Source organism: Neolamprologus multifasciatus, unplaced genomic scaffold, assembly GCF_963576455.1.
Source record: "Neolamprologus multifasciatus unplaced genomic scaffold, fNeoMul1.2 scaffold_5, whole genome shotgun sequence".
NCBI classification, from domain to species: Eukaryota; Metazoa; Chordata; class Actinopteri; order Cichliformes; family Cichlidae; genus Neolamprologus; species Neolamprologus multifasciatus.
Window position 1 is genome coordinate 92,674 of NW_028181986.1, and position 23,747 is coordinate 116,420.

The following is a 23,747-nucleotide window of genomic DNA, read 5'->3' on the forward strand; positions in this document are numbered from 1 at the left end:
GACCCCCTATGAGCAAGCACTTTGGCGACAGTGGGAAGGAAAAACTCCCTTTTAACAGGAAGAAACCTCCGGCAGAACCAGGCTCAGGGAGGGGCGGCCATCTGCTGCGACCGGTTGGGGTGAGAGAAATGCCAATGCCAGCCACTCCCTTTGTCAGCACTGTTCTGATTGGTTCATCTCTTCCAGGTGAGGCTTTAAAGATGTCTTCTTGTCTGATTGTTGTTTCTGGTCTGTCTGGTTTGGTCCTGGATGCTGTTTCAATCTGTCTGACCTCATGTTCATCATTGACCTCTGCAGTCCCTCCCTCTGTGATGTAGAGCTCTGTGTAGATCTGATTCAGAAGGGTTGGGTTTCCTGCTTTAGCGATGCCCTCAAACACACACTGGAACTTCTTCTTCAGTGCAGATTTAAGGTTACGTTGACATACCGTAGGAAAATGTTCTGGAAAAAGAATGCAAAACATTACGTCTCATTTCTTTAAAGCATGAATATTTGGCTACATGTTGGTCCATCTCTTAAGACAATAACAAATGTTCTAGTCATCCATCCATCCATTTATATTTTTCCGCTTATCCAGGGCCGGTCAAGGAGGCAGCAGCCTACGTAGAGAAGCTCAGACAACCCTCTTCATTACCACTTCCTCCAGCTTGTCTGAGGGAACATCAGGGTGTTCCCAGGCAAGCCAAGAGATATAATCTTTCCAGCGTGTCCTGGGTATGCCTCGGTGGGACATGCCCAGAACACCTCACTTAGTAGGTGCCCAGGAGGCATCCTTGTCAGACCCAAACAACCTCAACTGGCTCCTTTCGATGTGGAGGAGCAGCGGCTCTACTCTGAGGCCATCCCAGGTGGCCGAACCTCTCACCCTATTACTAAGGCAGAAGCCAGCAGCCCTTCAGAGGAAGCCCATTTCCACCGCTTGTATCTGCAAACTTGCTTGTCACTAACAACACGACTATAAGTGAGGTTAGGGATGTAGATCGACAAGTGAGACTTTTGCTTTTAAACTCAGCTCTCTCTTCACCATGACGGACTGGTACAGCGTCCGCATCACTGCAGCAGCAGTACCACCAATCCGTCTGTTCTCCCATCACTTGTTAACAAGGCCCCGAGATACTTGAACTCCACTTAGGGCAGGAACTCATTCTTGTCCAGGAGTGAGCACTCAACCCTTTTCCGGCTAAGGACCATGGCCCCAGATTTGGAGGTGCCGATTCTCATTTCCACCACTTCACAATCAGGCATGAACCGTTCTGGTACGAGCTGGAGGCCATCACCTGATTAGGGCAGCAGAACCACATTATCTGCGAAAAGCAGAGATCAGATTCTGAGACCACCCAAGGGATACCCTTCCGCTACTTGTAGGTAATTCTGTCCATAAAAATTACGAAGAGAATCTGCGGCAAAGGGTAACACGGGCAGAGTCCATCACCCACTGGAAACAAGTCCGGCTATGCTAACCAAGCTCCTGCAACAGGTGTATAAGGACCAAATACCCTTAGCAACAGGCCAGACACTCCATACCTCCCAAAAGATCACTCAGAGTGACACTGCTGAATGCCTTCTCCAGGTCCACAAAACACATGTAGACTGATTGGACAAACACCAATGCATCCTCAAGTATATTTGAGAGGATAAAGAGCTGATCCAGTGTTCCACAACTTGGATGAAAACCACATTTTTCTTCCTGCATTCGAGGTTCAGACGGACAGACGTACTGTCCTTTCCAGCATCCTGGCATAGACTTTCCCAGGTAGGCTAAGTAGTGTGACCCCCCTATATTTGGAACACACCCTTGGGACCCCCTTCTTATAGATGGGGTACTGGAGGAAATCCCCTAGCAAAATTGTATAGAGGCGTGTCAACCAAGACAGCCCTATAACATCCAGAGTCTTCAGGAAACCTCATCCACCCCAGGTGCTCTACACTGTAAACCCTAAAGTACAATGGGCTCAAAAGTTTTATAATCATAGAAATCAAAAGTAGCAACCAAGTCAAAACACCGTAAAAACTATAAGCAGATTCAACTTTTACTTAAGGGATCTTTATTAGAATAGAAAGTTATGAGTAGGGATGGGTATCGTTTAGGTTTTATCCGATACCGGTGCCAAATCGGTACTTTTGAAACGGTGCCGGTGCTTAAACGGTGCTCAAACCGGTGCTTAAAGAATGGAGAACACAAAATTGGTCCAAAAACCTCTCATGTTCAGTTGTTTTTTTGTAAAAAGATAACAATGTTAGCCTTTTCTGCAGCTATGGAGCATATATAGTATCATTCTTGGCTGGAAGCAGTGTTTAAACAATGGAAAAAACACTAACTTTGTCCAAAAACCTCTCATGTTTAACTGTTTTCTACTTTTTCTTTGGTCATTTTAGCCTTTTTGGCCAGGGTGAAGGGAGTATCTGCCATCAAACAAGAAGACAGCCGCATGTAACTATGACGGTGTTTGCTAGTTCACCTCACATGCATTAATGTAATAACGTGGTTAGCCTACTCAACGTAAATTACACACGAACAACATTAAGCTACTCACTCAGAGAAGAACGGCTGCTGCTGCCATCATCATCCGTCATCATTTCTGCTACACTGGCAGGGCTACGGCTACACCCGCAGTAGATGTGCACGGTGTGAGGTCTCGCAGCAAGCTATCAAATACGGCGCATTTCTCGGATTTAAAAAAAAACGCTATGCGTCGCCAGGTGTTTCATCGGATTTGAGGTGTTACCTCCTTTGACAGTATCACAGTATCAGCTTAAAGCACTTGTTGCAGGCTGCTGAGTTTGCATATTTTGCTGTGAAGTACAGCCAGACTTTTGACCGCTTCGCCTTGGGCATTTTTAATCTGTAGCTCTGCTCTAAAAGAACGTACGTACCTGGAGCCCGCCTACTATCCTCGGAAACGTAAAGTGATTGGCTAGAATCTAAAGTGTATCACAGCTCAGGAAAAAAAAGCACCGAAATAAAGCACCGAAATGTGCGTTGCTTTTCGGTCTGGTTACTACCGTTTATGTCAGAACTGGTGCCCATCCATAGTTATGAGTAAATAAAACCTTTGTGTCAAAGTTATTAAGTTAAGAGACTTGATGACATCATGGCGTACGTTCGTGAACCTGAACTACATACTGTGAAATGTTTTCAAGATGGCAGAGGTCTGAAGCGAAGTGAAGAAAAGCAAAGCAAGAGGATATGTAAGTAAAATGAAAGACGACGTTTTCTGTTTGTTCTTTTATTCTTTGAGCTGCTGTCGATTGTTACCAGAGGAATGTTGCGTCTGTGTTGAGTCATTTCGGTTGAAAAACTGAAGTTTTTTGTCGACGAGTCGGCGCACATTTTGGAGCTAACTGCTCACTATTTTAATGCAAACCACGTACCAGTTGTTGGGAATTATTATTGCCAGTGGTTTACTTATTTTCACCATAAGCTTTGTGATATGGTAATGGTTACGTTTTGGCAAAATTTGTTTTACATCCATCCATCCATCCATCCATCTTCATCCGCTTTATCCGGGGCCGGGTCGCGGGGGCAGCAGCCTAAGCAAAGAGGCCCAGACCTCCCTCTCCCCAGCCACCTCCTCCAGCTCATCCGGGGGAACACCAAGGCGTTCCCAGGCCAGCCGAGAGATATAATCTCTCCAGCGTGTCCTGGGTCTGCCCCGGGGCCTCCTCCCAGTGGGACATGCCTGGAACACCTCACCAAGGAGGCGCCCAGGAGGCATCCTTACCAGATGCCCAAACCACCTCAGCTGGCTCCTTTCGATGTGGAGCAGCAGCGGCTCTACTCTGAGCCCCTCCCGGATGGTCGAACTTCTCACCCTATCTCTAAGGGAGATGCCAGCCACCCTTCGGAGGAAGCTCATTTCCGCCGCTTGTATCCGCGATCTCGTCCTTTCGGTCACTGCCCACAGCTCGTGGCCATAGGTGAGGGTAGGGACGTAGATCGACCGGTAAATTGAGAGCTTCGCTTTTACACTCAGCTCCCTCTTCACCACGACGGACCGGTGCAGCGTCTGCATTACTGCAGCCGCAGCCCCAATCCGTCTGTTGATCTCCGGCTCCCTTCTCCCATCACTCGCGAACAAGACCCCGAGATACTTGAACTCCTCCACTTGGGGCAGGACCTCATCCCCGACCCGGAGTGGGCACTCCACCCTTTTCCGGCTGAGAACCATGGCCTCAGATTTGGAGGTGCTGATCCTCATTCCCGCTGCTTCACACTCGGCTGCGAACCGCTCCAGTGCGAGCTGGAGGCCCTCACCCGATGAAGCCAACAGAACCACATCATCCGCAAAGATCAGAGATGAGATCCTGAGGCCACCAAAGCGAAAGCCCTCCGCCACTTGGCTGCGCCTAGAAATCCTGTCCATAAAAATTATGAACAGAACCGGTGACAAAGGGCAGCCCTGGCGGAGCCCATCACCCACCGGGAACGAGTCCGACTTATTGCCGGCAATGCGAACCAAGCTCTTGCAACGGTTGTATAGGGATCGAATGGCCCGTAGCAATGGGCCAGACACCCCATACTCCCGCAACACCTCCCACAGGACACCCCGAGGGACACGGTCGAATGCCTTCTCCAAGTCCACAAAACACATGTAGACTGGTTATGCAAACTCCCATGCACCCTCAAGTATCCTCGAGAGGATGAAGAGCTGGTCCAGTGTTCCGCGACCAGGACGAAAACCGCATTGTTCCTCCTGCATCAGAGGTTCGACTAGCGGACGAACTCTCCTTTCCAGCACCCTGGCATAGACTTTCCCGGGGAGGCTGAGGAGTGTGATCCCCCTGTAGTTGGAACACACCCTCCGGTCCCCCTTCTTAAAGATGGGGACCACCACCCCGGTCTGCCAATCCACGGGTACTGCCCCTGATCTCCACGCAACATTGCAGAGGCATGTCAGCCAGGACAGCCCTACAACGTCCAGAGCCTTCAGGAACTCGGGGCAGACCTCATCAACACCAGGGGCTCTGCCACCAAGGAGTTGTTTTACATATTAACCTAATAACCGCCGCGGTGTAAATGTGGGCTAAGCTAGCTGTCTCATGGTAACGTGAGTTGTGGTTTTTCTTTTTGTTCGGACAGCTTGAAGTGGGATTTGAGCATTAAACACAGTCATTGCCAAGCTCTGAGGTAAGTTTTTTTTTTATTGTATTTTAATATTGTTGTGGTCAGTGCAGCAGTTGTAGTGGAAGATGAGCTTGTGGTAGGCGACATTCCCAAGTGGGCTGATGCATTTGTCTTGTTGTTCCGATTGTTTTATGTCTTGCATCTGGACTATCCAAAAAACCTGGTTAACACATTCATCCAGAAACTACTGATGGGCCTTGAGGATGGTAAACAGTTGAAACCATGTCTTCTTCGCCTCAAAAACAATCTTTTACTGCCAGAGTAACACGTACAGGTGCTGGCACTATACTGCTGGCAAAATTCAAACTGTTCCACTGAAGTTGATGCCTCGCATGACTAGTTGCACTAAACTGTAGTAAAGTTTCATACAAAGTTCTGTAGGTTTAGGACATTTGCTGCTATCTATTCCCCACAGCCTGAGACATAGACTGAGACAAACATGCCTCTAGATAGCTTTTTTTATATGGTGGGTATTCTATTTAACTTAGTCTTATAATGAAAATGTGTAAGAAAATGCTCATACATATTTTTGTTTTAAATGTTTCTATTTAAAAGTTTTAAAAGGGAACAACTGGAGAAAAAACTGATGCACTATATTATTTGTTATAAAAATACTATTTATGTTGAAGTTTAAGGGAAAAGCTAAAGAGTAGACTGAGACTATTTATTTTGTTTAAATGTTTATAAAAATGCCTTTTATTAGTTTTATAACAGCATCAGGCTGATACATTTATGTTGTTTCCAAAATTATTTTTAAAAGAGAGAGCCAAAGAAAAGGCTGAAGCACTATATTGTTTAAAAATTTCACTGTACAAGTTGTACAATAAGCACTAAAAACATGTTCAAATGCAGAAGCATGTAAAGTTTTGTGCAGGTGGTTATAAATAAACTTGCAATTCTGTCTCAGCTTTTTTTTCTTTACAGAAAGACCCTGTCTATGAATATACATCTCTTTATCTCTGTCGGTGATCCCCACATGCTTCAAGGAGTCCATCATTGTTCCTGTCCCGAAGAAACCCCACCCTGCTTCTTTCAATGACTATCGCCCTGTAGCCCTCACCTCAGTAGTGATGAAGTGCTTTGAACGCCTGGTCAGAGACTTCATCATTTCTTCACTACCAGACACACTGGACCCGCTACAGTTCGCTTACCGTCCAAATCGTTCCACAGACGATGCCATCTCTCATCTCCTCCACACATCACTTACTCACTTGGACACTAGAAGGGGGAATTATGTTAAAATGCTCGTCACTCAGCTCATCTATGTGTCAGTGGATCTCCAACTTCCTAACTGGCAGACCACAGGCAGTAAGGATGTGCGGACATGTCTCAGCCTCCACCACTCTCAGCACTGGAGCCCCCCAGGGGTGTGTTCTGAGCCCCCTGCTGTACTCCTTGTACACATATGACTGTGTGGCCACTACCAGCTCCACCACCATCATCAAGTTTGCTGACGACACCGTCGTGGTGGGCCTGATCTCTGACAACAACGAGACGCCCTACCTGAAGGAGATTAGGAATCTGGAGAACTGGTGCCAGAGGAACAACCTCCTTCTAAACGTCAGTAAGACAAAGGAGTTGATAGTGGACTTCAGCACTAAGCAGGAGAGGAACTACCAGACCCCCGTCATCAACGAGTGCCCAGTGGAGAGAGTGGACAGCTTCAAATACCTCGGAGTTCACATCACGCAGGACCTGTCATGGTCCTGTCACATCAACACCGTGGTGAAAAAGGCCCGACAGCGTCTCTACCACCTCAGACGCTTGAGAGACTTCCGACTGCCCTCCAAGGTGCTCAGGAACTTTTACTCCTGCACCATAGAGAGCATCCTGACGGGAAACATCTTAACCTGGTTCGGGAACAGCACCATGCAGGACAGACGAGCTCTACAGGCTGTGCTGGACCAAGGCCAGGAAGATGGTGAAGGACCTCAGCCATCCCAACAACAGACTGTTCTCTCTGTTGAGGTCAGGAAAGCGATTCCGCTCCCTGAAGACCAACACAGAGAGACTGAGGAGGAGCTTCCTCCCGCAGGCGATACGTCTCTCAATCACACCACCACACAGGACTGACCCACACATATAGTTCTTACACACACTGGACACTCTGGACATTGTTTACACTTCATCACTTAAACCACTTTAAGCATATTTGCACTGCACAAGACACTTACAAATGTGGATTGCACAACACTGGACATTATATTCCTCATTTCCAGTTAATACTTGTACAGCTGCTGTTATTGTGTGTGTGTGTGTGTGTGTGTGTGTGTGTGTGTGTGTGTGTGTGTGTATATTTATATTTCTTCATACATTCTTATATATTTCTATACTGTGTATTTTGTTGTACAGTTATTTTATTTTCAACTTTAATTTATATATTTTATCTTATTCTTTCCCAGTTAAATTTACCCTTCATTCTAATTTGTGTTGTAAAGTTATTTCATTTTTAACTTTAATTTTTATATATATTTTTATTTTATTTTATTCCTTCCTAGTTAAATTTACCCTTTTTAATTTTCATATTTATTTCCCATCTTATTCATAGCCTTTTTTTTCTTTAGGTCACGAGCAGTTGTGTAAGCATTTCACTGCATATCGTACTGTGTATGACTGTATGTGACAAATAAAATTTGAATTTGATTTGAATTTGTAGCCGACTGTCTAGGATCAATGTCAGTTTCACTGAATTGTAACTCAAAAAAAAAAGTCTTCAAAGTATTCCTTCACTGAACTTATTCGGGTTTACAGTGTACCCAACAAGGAGTGATTTATCTCTCTTAGGGACCTCGCCCCCGGAGACAGGTAAGTCGTCCCCTCATCCACAGACTCTGCTTCTTCTACAGGAGGAGGAAGCCAGTGGGATTAAGGAAGTCCTCAAAGTATTCGTATACCTTCCACCGCCCGACAATATTCTCCACCTGCACTATACACAGTGCAAGTGGAGCACCAGTCTCCCTCAGACTGCAGTTGAAGCACTGCCAGAGGTGTTTGTTGAAGATCTTGCAGACCAGGGCCTCTGTGAGGCGTTCACACGCACGTTTAGTTGTGCCAGGTCTGTCCAGCATCCTGCGGCGTCCTGGTGCCACGTGCACTTATGGACCCTTATGTTCAAACATGCTGTTCATTAAGGACAAACTGTGATTTGCACAGAAGTCCAAAAACAAAACACCACTCGGATTCAGATCCAGGAGGCCGTTCCTCCCAATCCCGCCCCTCCAGGGCTCACTGTCATTGCCCACATGAGCGTTGAAGTCTCCCAGTAGGACAACAGTGGTTGTTTAATGACTGTTGTAGTCATCAATCAGCTTAAACGCTTACAGAAATGCTCTTACTGCAATAGAGACGCTCAGCCAGCTCCTCCTGCTTCAGTCTCCTCAGGAAGTTCACTGTGATTGTCACAAGTGCCTTTCTGCTCCTCTCCTCCTCATCATCCCTCTGACTCTCTAAGCATTCTGTGTAATCTGGACTCAGAACCTTCTGGATCTTCTTCAGCTCGTTCAAAAAAGTGATGATGTTGTCCTCCAGCAGCTGGAACAGAATACTTTATGAATGAGCCAATCAGAGTGAAATCATGTAATCATGAAAACATGTAAACACAAAGTGTGGATCATTAACCTGATGTATGTACGGAGTAAAAGTAAAAAATAGTTACTACTCAAGTGAACTACAGATACCTGAAAACAGTAATTAGGTTATGTAATGAAGTATTTGTACTTTGTTCTGAGCCCTACAGACAATCCACTGGTCTACAAAGAGCAGCATGGAGATGACTGAGAACAGAACAGATGTAACAGTAGTTGTTGTACATGTACAGACCATAAATATGGAGTCCAGCTTTGTTTGATGCTGCTGGGCAGACTGACCACTGGGAACCTCTGAGCTCTGCTGCTCCACTCTGTGGAGGAACCATGAAGGATTAGATCAACACAGGATAAAGATCCAGGAGTTTCTGCTCAAATAACTTCATCTGAATCAAGTCTGTCAAGTTTTAGATTCTCAGATTCTGAAGATATATTTTCTGTTTTCTATGAACTTTCTTTCATCAGTGATGGAAGTGATGATGTTGCAGAAGCTCAGAGGAAACTTTGAGACTTCATCAAACTGATAAATTCACTCACTGGAAGGTAAAACTGTGATGAACCATCAACTAATGCTCTCAGGAGGCCAAAGGTCCCTGAATGTAACTGTGCAGAAGATTCATCGAGTGTTTGAAACCTGACGACTTCCATATGTTTTCATTCTAACACAAGAAGTCCTTTTCTCATTGGTTTGATTTGAGTTTTCATTTGAGTTTTCTGAGTCTCGTATTTGGAGTCGAGTCTAATCAATGATCTGACAGAAGAACATTAAAAAGGATTTACCAGTGCTGTCAAAATTAACATGTAGGGTTAGGGTTAGGGGGTTCATCTGTTATCATGATTAACATGATAAAAACCTTTAACACGACACATCTGGAGTGCAGAACGACTCAAAATCCCTGAAATGTTTCTATCAACGCACTTCGGGCAGTTTATCCAAGTAGAGTTACCTTTGCACACGTGCAGATGTGCAGCACATCTGTTAGTGACGGGCAGCTGAACCAATCAGCTCAATATGGAAGATGATAAACACACACTGACCTCTCGATGGAAAGTTTGAGTATTAAAAAAATAACAAGACCAACATGAAGGATTCTGCACATTGTGACAGAAGGAATTTTCTTTTCACCGAAGCACTTCCAGCTTTAAATTTCACAATAATGCAAAGCACTGATGACACAACTGCCAAGTGGACAAACTGCAGACCTGTTAATATTGTTAATAACATAGTTTTGGTTCCTCGTGTCAAAGACTTGAAGAAGAGTGACAGAGTGTGTTAGACTGCTGCATGATCAGTGCCACCTCCACAGACTTGTGAAGAAAATGATTGTTTGACAGATGGGCTCAGATTCAGGATCAGCTGAGGAGTTTGTGGCTGACAGAATCATGCACGTACAGAGCAGAGCCCATCATTAGCATGCAGGACTGTCCCTGGGGGGGTCGGCTCATTCAGGAGGTTAATCAATGTTTACAGAGTCGTTCAATAAACATGTTAAGTGTGTAAATTTGCCCTTTTCTCTCGAGTCTGTTTGCTCATGAAATGAAATTTGATTAGTTTACATTAAAAATGATATTTAATCGTGATTAATCCAAATTAATCCACAGTAAACCTGTGATGAGTCTGATTAAACATTTTCATCATCAGCAGTTTATTATATATTATCATATGTTAGTGCACACTTACCTTTTAGTATATATGTTTGTTACAAAGTTGTATTTACAGGAGAGAAGCTGAGTTAAAGACTGAAGAAAACGATTCAAAGTCTCTTTGAATTGAAGCGTTTAACATTCTTTGTGTTTATTCTGTATTTACTTCATTATATGGTGTAAACATCTGTTACAGGCTTAAATATAAAGTTGAAAAAATGTAACTGCAGCTATTGATCAAGTAATTGTGATTAATCACGATTAATGACAGAAAATTGTGTCATTAATTTGTCATTTTTTAATCTACTGACAGCACTAGTGTTTACTCTTGTGCCTCCAACTGTTTTACGCCCTTTCAACACCTTCGTGGTCAAAAGTGTACACGCACAAAATCTACAATAAAATCCTCATGCAACAATAGGACAGACACACAATCATTTATCTCTTTGTCTCAAACACACACACACACGTGTATTCAAAGCCTCGATTTGTTCATATTTCATTTGTTGTGTTTTTATCTTCAGCGTTTTCAGTGTTGGTGCATTTTACACCAAAAATGTTTCCATTGATGAATCAGATTGATTTGAATGTGTTTCACACACATCCATACAAATCACTCCCTGGTGGTCACATGACTCTATAACATAACAGGAGTCATGTGACAAGAGTTTCATGCTGTGGCCTAAAATGTCAAAATGGTTGAATGTGGTGGAGTAAAAATGTGAGATATCAACTACTTTTCTTCAATATGAAATGTTTGCAGGGCCAGACAGGAAGTGGACGCTCTGATCACTTCCTGTTTGCTGAAGTGGGTTTTCAGCTGTTTGCAAACCAAAGGCTTGTTTTAAAAGACAGTTTAAATGGGACTGAGGGAACGACATGTTTGTACTGCAGTTTATATCCAACAACATCAAGCAGTTAAATCAAAGAGTTCTTGTTACTAACAGCTCACCTCTCTGCAGCAGACACAGGCTGGACTTTAAAATAAATGGGCCAATCTTTAGACGCGTCACTCTTTAAGGACACAGAGCTGGGTGGAGGTCCAGGCTGGTTCCTGTGAATAATGATGGAGCAGTGATGTGAGTGCTGAGCTGTGACATGGAGAAGAGTCATGGACAGTTAGAGATGGTCATCTCACCTCTGAGCTTTGGTCTGGCTCTCATGTTCCCCACACAGAGTGCTTTTAGAGGGAGGGACTCCCTCCTCTCTGTCCTCACACTGATCCATGCTGCTCAATTCACATCAGCTCACACACACTTTCTACCTTCACCTGCAGAGGAAACACAAATCATTCATGTGCACATCAGCTGAAATCCTCCTTTCCATCATGTGTGCTGTCCAAATATCAGCTGCTTCTTTCCTGCTTCATCTCAGTGTCAGCTGAGAGAATGACAAACCCACTACGTGTCAACATTTGATGGATGATGACACAGAAATGTGAAATGATATTGACCTAAATCTGTCCTGATGATGATGAGAAGCTCTGATGAGTTGTGACTGTTTGAGGTGTTACTAGGATGTAGAAACACTGGAGCTCAGCCCTGAAATCTTTGCTGTTTTCACTTGATAACAGCAGCTGTTTAAAGTTACTGAGTGTGTTTGACAGTAAAGTGAATGTAAATGTGAGACACTGTGTGCTCACAGCTAAAGGCTGCAGTCAGCTGTGTTAGAGCCTCTTTCACACAATGATCCTTTAATAAACACTCAGAGCTCCATGTTGATGAAGCAGTCATGTGTGAGCTTGTGTGCTGACATGTTGACAGTTTGACTTCAGCTTTTACTGAAGAAAATCCACAGAAGGCTGAAAGTGAAGCATCACTTCCTGTTTGAGGAGAGCCAACAGTCTGTTTACACGTCATGTCTGAGTTACAGCTGGAATAAATGATCATTTGCAAAGTCTGCTGCTCTTTCTGTAACCATCTGACCATCAACTAACTCTGTGCTGCTGCTGCTGCTCTCATTCACAAAGTGCTCAATTATATTTTTAACTCGTGTCTTTAAGAGCTCTTAGCGTTAGCTTAGCGTTAGCATGCTGTCTGACTAGCTTAGCGTCAGAGCTCTGCAGGTGTGTCGTGTGTAAATATTAATCACAGTGACAGTGAAGGAGGTAAAGGTGAGAAAAACACTGCAGCTGAGCTGTGACGTCATCACGTACGCTGCGTCCTCTGTGGGCTCTGAGTGAACTCACAAAGTACAAACTACAAGAACACAAACACGAACGTAGCTCAGAGTGGCGGACACACTCGGCCTCGTTGGTCCAGCTGTGAGTCCGTTACCGTGAACTATGGAGCGGCAGATTTGTGCTGAACTAAGCTGCACACAGCTGATGTTAGCCAGGAAAACATTACACACTGACTTTAATGGAGAGACCGGAAATACAAACACACACAGTTTGTTGTGTGAAGAAATCAAACATGAGCTGAACAAACAGTAAAGTTCCTAAAGACAAACTGTTAAAGGAGGAAACAAAGCAAACTTACAGTTTCTTCACACACCAACAACAAGCTCCACTCCACGAAGTTCAGGAAGTGAAAGTAAACTTTGAGCCTAATGCGGCGTTTGAGGACACTCGGGAGCATCGAAACACTGTGCTGCGTTCAAATAAACCTCGGAAATCCCCCAACCTCTGGCAGGGTGTGATTTATTTCTGCTGGTTTTCCTGTTTGAAGCACAAAGATCTGTCATCACTTTATTGTTCTTGTTCCTGCAGCGTTTGAATATTTCAGCACTAAACTGATGTTTCTTCAAAGCTCATTTCAACCTGTTGAAGTCATGAATGAAAGTGCAGACTGAGAGTAAGAGCCAAAGTGAATGTTTGTTTTATTTGTTATGGTGGTGCAGGTGTTGTTCCTGCATCACAGGTGATTGCATGGGGGCGTGGTCACATGTTATTTACCTGATGCTGGTGTTGTCAACGGGGAAGTTGAGTCAGTGGGTTTTTGCACAATACACAATATTCAGACAATAATCACATTATCTTTCAGTCCTGTTTTCAAATAATACACAAACACAAGTGGGGCTCGGTTTGGCTTATTGGAGACGAGTCACAGCTCAAACCATCTCAGCCAGCAGCAGCTTTATTTGTAGATGAAAGTCGCAACACTGATAGTGGATCACATGATGTTTAAGGTGTGTCATGTGACATGTTCAGTATTGTCACACATGTCTAGATTGTCCCTGATATCATAACTGCTCAAACACTGATGATTATATTTGAAGAATTATTACTGATGGCAGCAAAGTTTGAATGGAGCTCTCTGTCTGTGCTGATTTGTCGCCCTCTGGTGGTCAAAATACAAACTGCATGATAGTAATAAATAATAATAAATTGCATTTATATAGCGCTTTTCTAGGCACCCAAAGCGCCTTAAAATGCCACTATTCATTCACTCTCACATTCACCCACTGGTGGAGGCAGCTACAGTTGTAGCCACAGCTGCCCTGGGACAGACTGACAGAAGCCAGGCTGCCATACCGCACCATCGGCCCCTCTGGCCATCACCAGTAGGCGGTAGGTGAAGTGTCTTGCCCAAGGACACAATGACCAGGACAGAGAGAGCAGGCAACCTTCCGGTTACAGATGAGTTTCCCAACCCTCTGAGTCACTGTAACCACCACAGTGACAGGAAGTGTTTTTAAATGATGAAACACTGAAACGATGCTAACGGCTGTCGTTAAGCTCATTGATAGCAGTGCTGATGTGTTGATGTCAAACACTGGCTCAGGTCAGACTCCTTCATCCTTCTCCAGTGTGAGGCCGCCCTCAGACCCACAGAAGCTCTGACCTTTGAACTCCTGTACACAGCTGGCTTCATCAGCAGCTCGTTCTCTAAACTCCATTTATAACTCAAATATATTTCAGATTTCTGAGCTGTGCTTTGAATCTGTGCCAGCTGACATCACACAATTCTCACGAGACTCGACACAAGAAATAATCCTGACTGACTTTATTTAAGACTCAGAACATGAGACAAAGTTCAACCAGCAGCACTGAGACCTGATCCTGAACCCTGAAGCCCTACGACTCATTTCAGCACCACCTGAAAACAAAATCCTACATTTGTGAGCCGGTGTGAGAAAATCCAACGACACAAACTGAAAATCCAGGCTGTGCACAAAAACAGCCACACAAGGACACATTTAAGGACAAGAGAACTTTCCAGCATCACATCTATTAGCTGGGCTTCTTAAATGAAATGATGGATGTGGATCCGTCTCAGCCAATGTTTTATACAGTCATTGGTCTGCACATGTGGGGTCCTCTACAGAGACCATTGTTATGATCCAATGTTGTCAGTGTTTGTTTTATGTGTGACTCCTCCCACCAGAGGATGGCTGTGGGTTTTTTCCCCTTTCTCTCTTAGGAGGTGGACACCTTGGCGTGCCTGCTGAGTAGCTGAGTGGAGTCTCTTCCTGTCCTTGGATTGGATAATTGGCTAATCACCTCCAGTATTTAACTACCAGATGACAGCCACCTAGCCCCCTCCCTCTCTCCTATCCTCCACCCTCCAAGAAAGAACCTGTGTTTTTGATTCATTGCTGTGTAGAGTGTCTTTGCCAAATGATTTGCAAGTATAACCTTGTGTGTGTGTCTGGCGTTAGTACCTCCATTTTGTAAATAGCTGTAAATAGTTTTGTCAAGTAGCAATCGTGTATTTTGTTCACCTTGTATATATTCTTCACTGCAGCAGCCTAGTAGGTGTGAGAAGCCATTTTAGTTGATTGAATTTTCTCCTGTTTTTTCATTTAGAAAGTTTGGTAAGTGAATTGTCTTTTGTTTGGTTTTCATTTGTGTAGGAAAGCATAGGGACCATTAGGGAGTTTTGTTGGTTATTTTTGGCACTGCTCACTGCTGAAGCAAATAAATGGCTGCTTAGCACTTTAAAAGATACGACTGTTTGTGTTCTTGCTTTGGTGGAGTGGGCCAATTTCTTGTTGCGTTCAATACTCGCCTAGACAAAGAACGTAACACCATGTTGTGGAGTCTGACAGCAGTAGGGAGGAAAGACCTGCAAAACCTCTCAGTCGCCCGTGCTTGGTGTAAATTCAATGACTCAAGCCGCAGTTGGTCATCATCTTCATTGAAAAATAAATATGAATAAATGATAACAGAATGAATCAATAACTGTAACAGAGACTGAAGAAGATTGTAACAGAGTCCAACAGTCTGCAGTGGCCACCACAGTCCACCGTCTTCACATCACAATTTCCACATGTCTGTGACGTCTCCTTGCCCTCGTACTCATGCCTCGATGAACAAGTAGGTAGAGTTCAAATGTGGGTTTTCAGTGAGTTTATAAGTACAATTTACTGTTACTGCTGCTGTTTGTGTTTTGTCAGGTTTGTTTCATGAACATTTCTCAGACAGAAGAAGGTGATATTCCAACGGAGCTGAAAAGCAGAGCCGTGGATGCCTTACATTTGAAGAGCAGAGCAGAGCAGCTGAAGAAAAGCTGTGACTCCACTGTGAGATGGACGCTGTGATTCATCACCAGCAACACACTGACCTGCATTCATCCATAGATGACACTCAGGACCCTGGTTCCACAGCTGTTCTTGTTCACAGCTGCATCCAGTTAGAGAGGAAACTGTATAATGCAATGATGATGTTCCAGCGTCATGTTGTTGCTCCTCCTCCACATGCTTACCTGCCACAGTTTAACTCCGCCTCTCAGACAGTCATGTCACCTGATCTGCATGTTTTGCTGTACGATGACGTCATCTTGACGTTGACGAGGAGGGCGAGAAAAACTAGTTTAGTCCTGCAGATGGCGATCTTGCCCCGTGTTCAGAGAGCCCCGTGTTCAGAGAGCCGACACTTTGATGATGAAGCTGCTCATATAGAGTCCAACCCAGGCTAAAGTAAGTTGAGCAGAGCAGCAGGATCACCATCTGCAGGACTAAACTAGTTTTTCTCCTCGTCAACATCAAGATGACGTCATCGTACAACACAACATGCAGATCAGGTGACATGACTGTCTGAGAGGCGGAGTTAAACTGTGGCAGGTAAGCATGTGGAGGAGGAGCAACAACATGACGCTGGAACATCATCATTGCATTATACAGTTTCCTCTCTAACTGGATGCAGCTGTGAACAAGAACAGCTGTGGAACCAGAGTCCTGAGTGTCATCTATGGATGAATGCAGGTCAGTGTGTTGCTGGTGATGAATCACAGCGTCCATCTCACAGTGGAGTCACAGCTTTTCTTCAGCTGCTCTGCTCTTCAAATGTAAGGCATCCACGGCTCTCCTTTTCAGCTCTGTTTTTCAGTTTTTAGTTTTATTTGTCATATGCAAGTTATCACAGGGTCAACAATGCAATGAAATGTATTTGACAAGCAGAAGACAGTCACTCAGCAGAATGGTACAGTAGAAAAAAAAAAGAAATAATGAAAAATAACTAAAAATAAAGTAAAGAGCGAAATATTAGTAAGATGTAGTAAAAGAAAAAAATGGGTCCAGTAGAAACAGCAGGAGGTTTGAGCCCTTCTGATGCAGCAGAAACAGGATTTGGAGGAAGATGTTAATAGATTAGAAAGAATTGTACACTGTGGATCAATGCAAGTCTTTCTAGATAGACAGATCTTTAATAATCCCTCAGGTAGGTTCCTCTGGGACAGTCACAGATAGAGACACCAACTCTGACGTCCTTTGAAAGTTTGAATTTTCATCACTCGTCATGCACACAGATGTTAATTCTACATATTCCTAGTACTGAACTCTAAATCAATATGAAGAAAATGCTCCTACTAATCTGCATATATGTTGATATCAAATCCTTTTCCAGCACATGGATAAATCTCTATAAATCTTTCAGTCTGATCAGAATGGGCACAGTGTTGTTATTGCAGCTGATGTTTGAAAAGCTAAATGTCCATTTTAAAGTGGTCGTGTGTAGGATTGTGTTTCCTTCCTTTGTGCAGTTATTACAGTAAACATGTTTCCTGTTCCCCTGATGCTTCATAGAAAACATGGATAATACACCACTTTATTTGAAGACATCTGTAGAACTGCCTCAGTTCTGGATGTTTCCACAGACTCCTCTGTGCACCTAAAGAAAAGGTCAAAGGTCAGCAGCACATGTAGTTGGGACAATTCTTCATTTACAAACAACAGTCGCACAAACTCTACAATGATTTTCCTCCAATGACGACTTTTCACTTGCAGAAATGGTCCTGTGTGATTTCTAGGCTGTGATATAAAAACTAGTTCCTAATGGCAGCGATTCACTCAGTAAACATGTGTTTCCTTCACCAACCTCACACACAGATCCAATAAGATCAGGAAGTGGGCAGTATAGTACAATATGTGTTATTTTGTACTGTACTGCCCAAACTAAAGATCTGCTGAAGTGTTGGAAATGATCCAGATGCTTATTTTGGACGATACAGCAGAAGATCAGACATGAAAGTGGAGATAACACAGAAGACCTGCAGCAAAGGGTCAGAGGTCAGACTGGGCCACTGGATTCAACAATGAGCCAATGATCATCAAGTAGTGACTAAAGCAGAGCCCTGACGTTCTGACATTTATCTCACAGTTAGAACAAATGTCTGCTGATGACTTCATCTCATGAAACGACTGATAGATGTCAATTCATTGATCAGCTGAGCTGCTGATCTTCATCGTGCACAGAAACATTCAGCTTGTTTCAATCAGTAAATAACTCCCACTACTCTCAGTTTGAACTGTTCCCACTCAAAATGCTGTGAGAACAATGATCATTGTAGAACTTCACAAACATCACGTGTTGTTTTCCACATGTAAGATCAGCAAACATACAGAAACTTCCTGTTGCCACACACGGCCTCTAAAATCTCTTCCACGGTTTCTGTCTGAAGTCCACTCTCTGTGTCGGATCCACAGGAAACAACAAGATCTTATTAACATGGTTTTCAATGTGTCTCCTTACAAAAAGTCCAACCAATGAACAAATGTGTGTATTTGTGGAGGCCGAACAAAAGCATGACACATTTCTCTGTTTCTATAAACTGGAGTCAAACACAAATATGAAGAGTTTCATTGACAGACTCCAAAATGCCCCCGCAGTGAATCAAAGGGAAATCCTACAGTGTGGCCAGAGAATCTTAATGGCTCCAACATCAACACATCCACAATGTTGGATCCAGTTCTACCTCACAGAGTTACTAAGACACACCCTCTGCCAGCATTACAACAGCTCCACCTGCTTCACCTGCCTACTCAGCATCTGTACACCTGAAGAGAAAAGAAAGGCTCCAAAAGCTCAAATCTACAAAGGATTCATGAAGTTTCATCCAACAATAACATGTTTGCCTTCCACAGTGTGCTGTTAGACACCACTGTACCTCTGCCATTTCAAAAAGAGCAGCTTGCTAACATTTTGGCTCCAAACACTTTGTGTTTAAGTTCCTAATCTTTGTTTTCTTTGTGAACAACATCTGGAGCTTTTTGACTCATAGAAACATCATTTTGTTCTTTAGATGACAGCAGATTGGGACTGAATAATCAATCACTATCAAACCAATAAAGACAAAAATGCTGATTTTACAGGAACTTTGTTGGAGAAGCTGTAAAGACATGAAACTGGTGGAGATCCCAAACCAGTTGATAGTGCTGGTTATTCCAAATAAAGCTGTTTTCATTTGAGATGAAATGACTTTCTGTCCTGATATATAATAAAGATGTTAGTTGTTTTTGAGCCCCTGTATTAAAAGTAGTTTAAAGTCAGCTTGAGTTTGATGTCTTTATGTCAAAGCTGCTCATGATGTTGAGCTGCTGATGGTATAAAAACAGTGAAAAATCTCCTCAATATAAAAGCATGTAGTCCAGACTTAAATGTAGCCTATTGTTAGCTGAGGTCCACACACAGTGTTTGACAGTGTAAACTGTGTGAAAGGGCTGCTGGTGGAGCTCACTAGGATGAGCAGGTGACCATGTGCCACGAGGTGGAGAGCAGCTGGCCTGGCTTTGATTCTGGCCACGCCCCCTTTCTCTCTCCCTCTGCTTTGCTGTCACTTATCTTCACTGCTCTGTCCAATAAAGCTGAAAAAGGCCCCAAATCAAAGAAATCTGCCTGCAGCCTCTGAAATGTCTTCTGTTTCCTTCCCGACGGCTTTTTCACCGTCAGCCCATCAGACAGTCCAGCAGCATTTATGATGATGTCATGATGTTGAAGAGGCTGCTATGGTGGCCTCCCATGACCCCCAGCCTCATCTACACTGAGATGCAGACATTTGAAAACATTCAGCAGACAACTGAATAATAGTCCATCACAACAGTCTGTGTACAGACACACACTGAGCTTTCATATAGTCAAAGGAGTCAATCAAACACAGCTAGTTGAGTCATTTCTCTGTGAGTCTAAAGTGAATCTAGTATTTGAAAGTCCACTTCCTGTATTTGTTGTTGAAGACTTCTTCAGCTTCTTCTCAAGAACATCAGCTGCTTGTTTGGCAGCAGAGGCAGTTAAGAAGCTTCCTGCAAAACACTGAACAGTGAGTTCACTGTGGCATATGACAAATTCAGCTTTCTGTGTGCAAATGTGTCTGTGTCAACCTTTCAAATGCTGTTGAATCCAAAACATCAGCAGCTCCTTGGCTGCTCACTTCATGCACTTCTGTCTTTGTGACAGTCCAATGACATCACAGCTGTTTCCACCCCCAGTGTCTCAGGACTGGACACCTTTAAACATGTCGAGGATCAAACAGCCGTCCAGCTAAACACACATGAAACTATCAAAGCTGACAATCATTCCAATAACATCTAATGGTACATATATATAGACACAGCACTACAAGGAAATGGCTCTCAGCATCTGGCTGTGGGAACAAATGAGTCCCTGTTTGTGTTCAGATTGTGTGCATGTTTTAGACGTGTGTCACATGTAGAAACACAACAATCCCACAATGACACAAAGATTGGTTTGACACAACTGTGCAGCTGTAAGTTGTTTCTAATGATTCATTGAAGCTCTTCTAACATTCTGGAGACGATCAGTACATGAATCTGTTCAACACGACAACAATTTGACTTCAATGTGAACGTTTGCCATTAAATAACCTTCTTCATCCAGCTGACAGCATCCTTCATCCTATGATATTAACAGTTCCTCCTGTTGATGACAAACCTCTGACATGATCTGCTTGAAGAGCTTTTTCATGTGAAGCTCTCTGAGCTCAGGGCTAAGTTGCTGTGTTTCATCTTTAAGAGCTGCTGCCTCCTCGCCGGACTTGTTCTTCTCTTCTTCTCCTAATGACACCATTTCTGCTTCATATCTTTCACTGGGCCTAAAACAGATGAAGAGTAGATCTACTGCTGTTCACTGTTTGTGTCAATATGGAGAAATATGCAAAGACAAACACAGCACATACAGAGAAATGTAGACAGGATGTGCAGCCAGTGCAGTAAATGGTCTAAATATCAGCTCTTTAGAAAAGGATCCTGATGAACATGAAACTAACATCCAATGAGAAACACAGCTTCCTTGTTTCATGTCCAATAACAATCAATGAAGAGCTAATAAAGAGCTATTCTATTGTAAAATGCTGAGATGATTATTAGACAGAACCCAGCGGCTCACCAAAAGCCTGCATTGAAAATCTATATGAAAGTAATCTATGCTCATATATGGCAAAATCCTTTAACTGTCACTGTGTTTTTCATCTGTGCTCTTGTTGGTTGGACAAGTTTGTAAATGACAAAGAGCTCAGTGGACTTTGCATCCATCAAATCCTGTTAGATGTTTGGATTGTTTTTCCTTCACAGCTTTGTGATGAAGGCTAAAGAACAGAGATATGAACTATTGCCAATATGAATCCTGATGGCATGACGTGGGCATAGACCCACCAAAGCAACACTCAGCTCACCTCATTCCAGGCGCTTGTCTGCTGGAGACCATGAGCCTCGTTAGTCACACATTAGCACCGTGGTAGGAAACAGCCTCCATCATTTCATTAGATCTGAATTTGGACTGTTTCCCTCTGGATGAACCAAGTCTGTCAAATCTATTGATCCAACACAAACTATCAAACACATTGGCTCACAGTCAGATTGGCTTTGTATGGATGGTGTAACAGGGGGCTGGGAAAGGATGCTGAAAGCTGAATATAATACAGAACAATAACAGGACATATAATAATGTAGCAAACATGATCTTCAACAGGCACACTTCTATTATTCATGATCACAAACACAAAGAACTTGTGCAGCCCTGATATCAGCCCTAATATATGAGTGTATTTGCCCAAAGATTGAAACAGCATCAACATGACAGCTGTAAGAAATCTTCTCTCAGCCTTGTTTGGCAGAAGATCCCTGCAACAAAGATTGTAGCTGAAAGATGACGTGTGTAAAGTTTGCTCTTTGGGAGGGTTGAGGCTGTTTTTAGACCTTTGATAGTTTCCAATCCAGTTCTGAAAGACAGAAATAAAAACAACATCATTAAGATCAGATCATGGAGCTGTTTCCTGCCTTGTTTCTATCTTCACATTACAAGACTTTACTACAATAAAGATGCTAACATGTATCTGTAGCAACAACATCATTGAATCTATAACAACTGGAGCCAAACCAGTGGCTCTGCTGGGATCACTGGTGAGCCAACACTTCCTTGTTGGATGCAGATTTCAGGGCTTCCTTTTGCTCCTCCGTTATAACTGTTCTCTCTTCTCAACAAATGATGACACAAAGGAATCAGCAGTGACAAAGATGATGCTGAAGAGAAGCACACATTTCACACATATAACAGACCAGTCCAGTTACACACACCTCTGCTTGACATTAGGCCTCAAACAAAGACACAAAACACTAACTTGACTCTAAATAGAAGAAACGAGCAGCTTTTTCTGTTCTGTGCTTATTTATATTTGACACACATGCTTCTCTTTGTGCAAACACACATTGCACTATAAGGGTAACCTAGCACACAATGATTGGACAGCACAGTGATGATGCTGGGAGATCCTATACGAAGCAGAAACACTGAGAACAAAACTTTAAACATTGATTATATTGAGATAAGCAGCCGACCCAGTCTAGATAAAGGCGAGCAGCTGGGACCGCTGCTGCACCAAAAACAGGTTTCAGTGTTTCCATGTGTGTGGTAACTGGTAGCCCATGTCTGCTAAATATACAGTCAATAGAGTCAATGACTCTTTCAGCAGTTGTAGATGACATTACATCATACTCATAGTACCGACTGTAGTAATCTATCAGTACAAGTATTGAGTGGTTCGAAGGTAGCGGTCCCAGTAAGTCTACCGCCACATCTCGCCATGGTCCATCCGGTAAAAGTGTGTTTCTCAGTGGTTCAGGTGGATCTGGTCTGGCTACTATTTGACATCCGTGACAAGCTTTACAAAACTTTTCTGCAGCTTTGTCCATCCCTGGCCACCAAACTTTTGTTCTGAGATGCTGTTTGGTTCCAACAATTCCTAAATGTCCTTCGTGAGCCAGTGAAAGTGCTTGAGCTCTGAGGTTTTCTGGCAATACAATTCGAGTTCCCCGCAAAACTATGTAGCCGATGACACACAGTTCATTTGCAATGGGTGCATATGTTTTGCATTTTTCAAAGTTTCAATAGCTCTTTGCACTTCTGTTAATTCTGAGTCTGTAGCAGAGGCTTCTTCAACCTCTCTTGTTGTGGGTGCTTTTGGAGTAGCATTAACTGCAACAAATCTCACATATTCTTCAGATTCATGCTTATGTATCTCTTTTGACGTGGTGTCAGACGGCAGTCTTGACAGTGAATCCGCAATGTTTTGTTTTCCCGCAATGTGCACTACTTTAAAATCATATGGTTGCAGTCTGACAACCCATCTTTCTATGCGTGCACAAGGTTTAGATCTCTGGCTATATATGACCTCTAATGGCTTGTGGTCTGTGATGAGGTCAAACTTCCTGCCATACACATATGGATGTAGTCTCTCACATGCCCATACCAGTGCTAGTCTCTTTCTGTTTGAGAATATCTTCGCTCACAGTCTGTTAAACTCCGACTTACGTAGCACACTGGTACCTCTTCTCCGTTCTGTATTTGTATTAGCACTGCGCCCAAGCCTACAGGGCTCGCATCTGCTATGACTCTGGTTGGGGCTTCTTTGTCAAAATAGGCTTGGGTACCTGCTCTGGCTAACTCAGTCTTTAGTCTTTCAAATGCTTGCTTTTGTTCTGGCCCGAATGTAAACATAGTTTCTTTTCGAGTTAAACGTCTAAGATGTTCAGAGAGTGTAGCAAACTGTGGTATGAACCTGCTACTGAAACCTACCAGTCCCAGAAAGCTTCTCACCTCAGTAGCATTCTTCGGTTCTCGGGCTTCCACCACAGCTCTCACTCTTTCTTCAGTTGGGCCGATGCCTTTCTGTGTCAGCAGTATTCCCATGAACACGAGTCTGTCCATGTTGAACTGGCACTTC

General features: G+C 43.5%; 2 protein-coding genes and 1 pseudogene across 4 annotated transcripts in view; all 3 read right to left on the reverse strand.

The window, feature by feature from the left end:
* Nucleotides 1–12,960, reverse strand: part of LOC146490335 (protein NLRC3-like) — a 53,765-nt pseudogene extending 40,805 nt beyond the window's left edge. The window contains exons 1-3 of the transcript XR_014872814.1: nt 12,834–12,960; nt 11,492–11,623; nt 11,306–11,407 (exon numbers count right to left, since the gene is read on the reverse strand). The product of XR_014872814.1 is annotated as a protein NLRC3-like (transcript). The remainder of the gene's footprint in view (nt 1–11,305; nt 11,408–11,491; nt 11,624–12,833) is intronic.
* On the reverse strand, nt 131–9,790 carry LOC146490338 (NACHT, LRR and PYD domains-containing protein 3-like; the record flags this gene model as incomplete). Its single annotated transcript, XM_085153296.1, has 3 exons — nt 8,945–9,790; nt 8,461–8,656; nt 131–441 (listed from the first exon to the last, which is right to left on the reverse strand). Coding segments are annotated over exons 1-3 (510 nt in total), but the record flags the coding sequence as incomplete, so codon positions are not given.
* Nucleotides 12,961–18,199: 5,239 nt separating the features above from the next.
* LOC146490339 (protein NLRC3-like) overlaps nt 18,200–23,747 on the reverse strand; it is a 265,325-nt gene continuing 259,777 nt past the window's right edge. Inside the window, exons 8-9 of one of the 2 annotated variants that reach the window (XR_014872813.1) lie at nt 21,201–21,746; nt 18,200–20,621 (exon numbers count right to left, since the gene is read on the reverse strand). Coding sequence is in view for 1 of the 2 variants with exons in the window: in XM_085153304.1 (XP_085009430.1) it covers nt 21,596–21,746 (151 nt within the window). In the remaining variant the exon portion in view is untranslated. Of the gene's footprint in view, nt 21,747–23,747 lie in introns of both variants that reach the window. The other variant, XM_085153304.1, reaches the window with a different exon arrangement.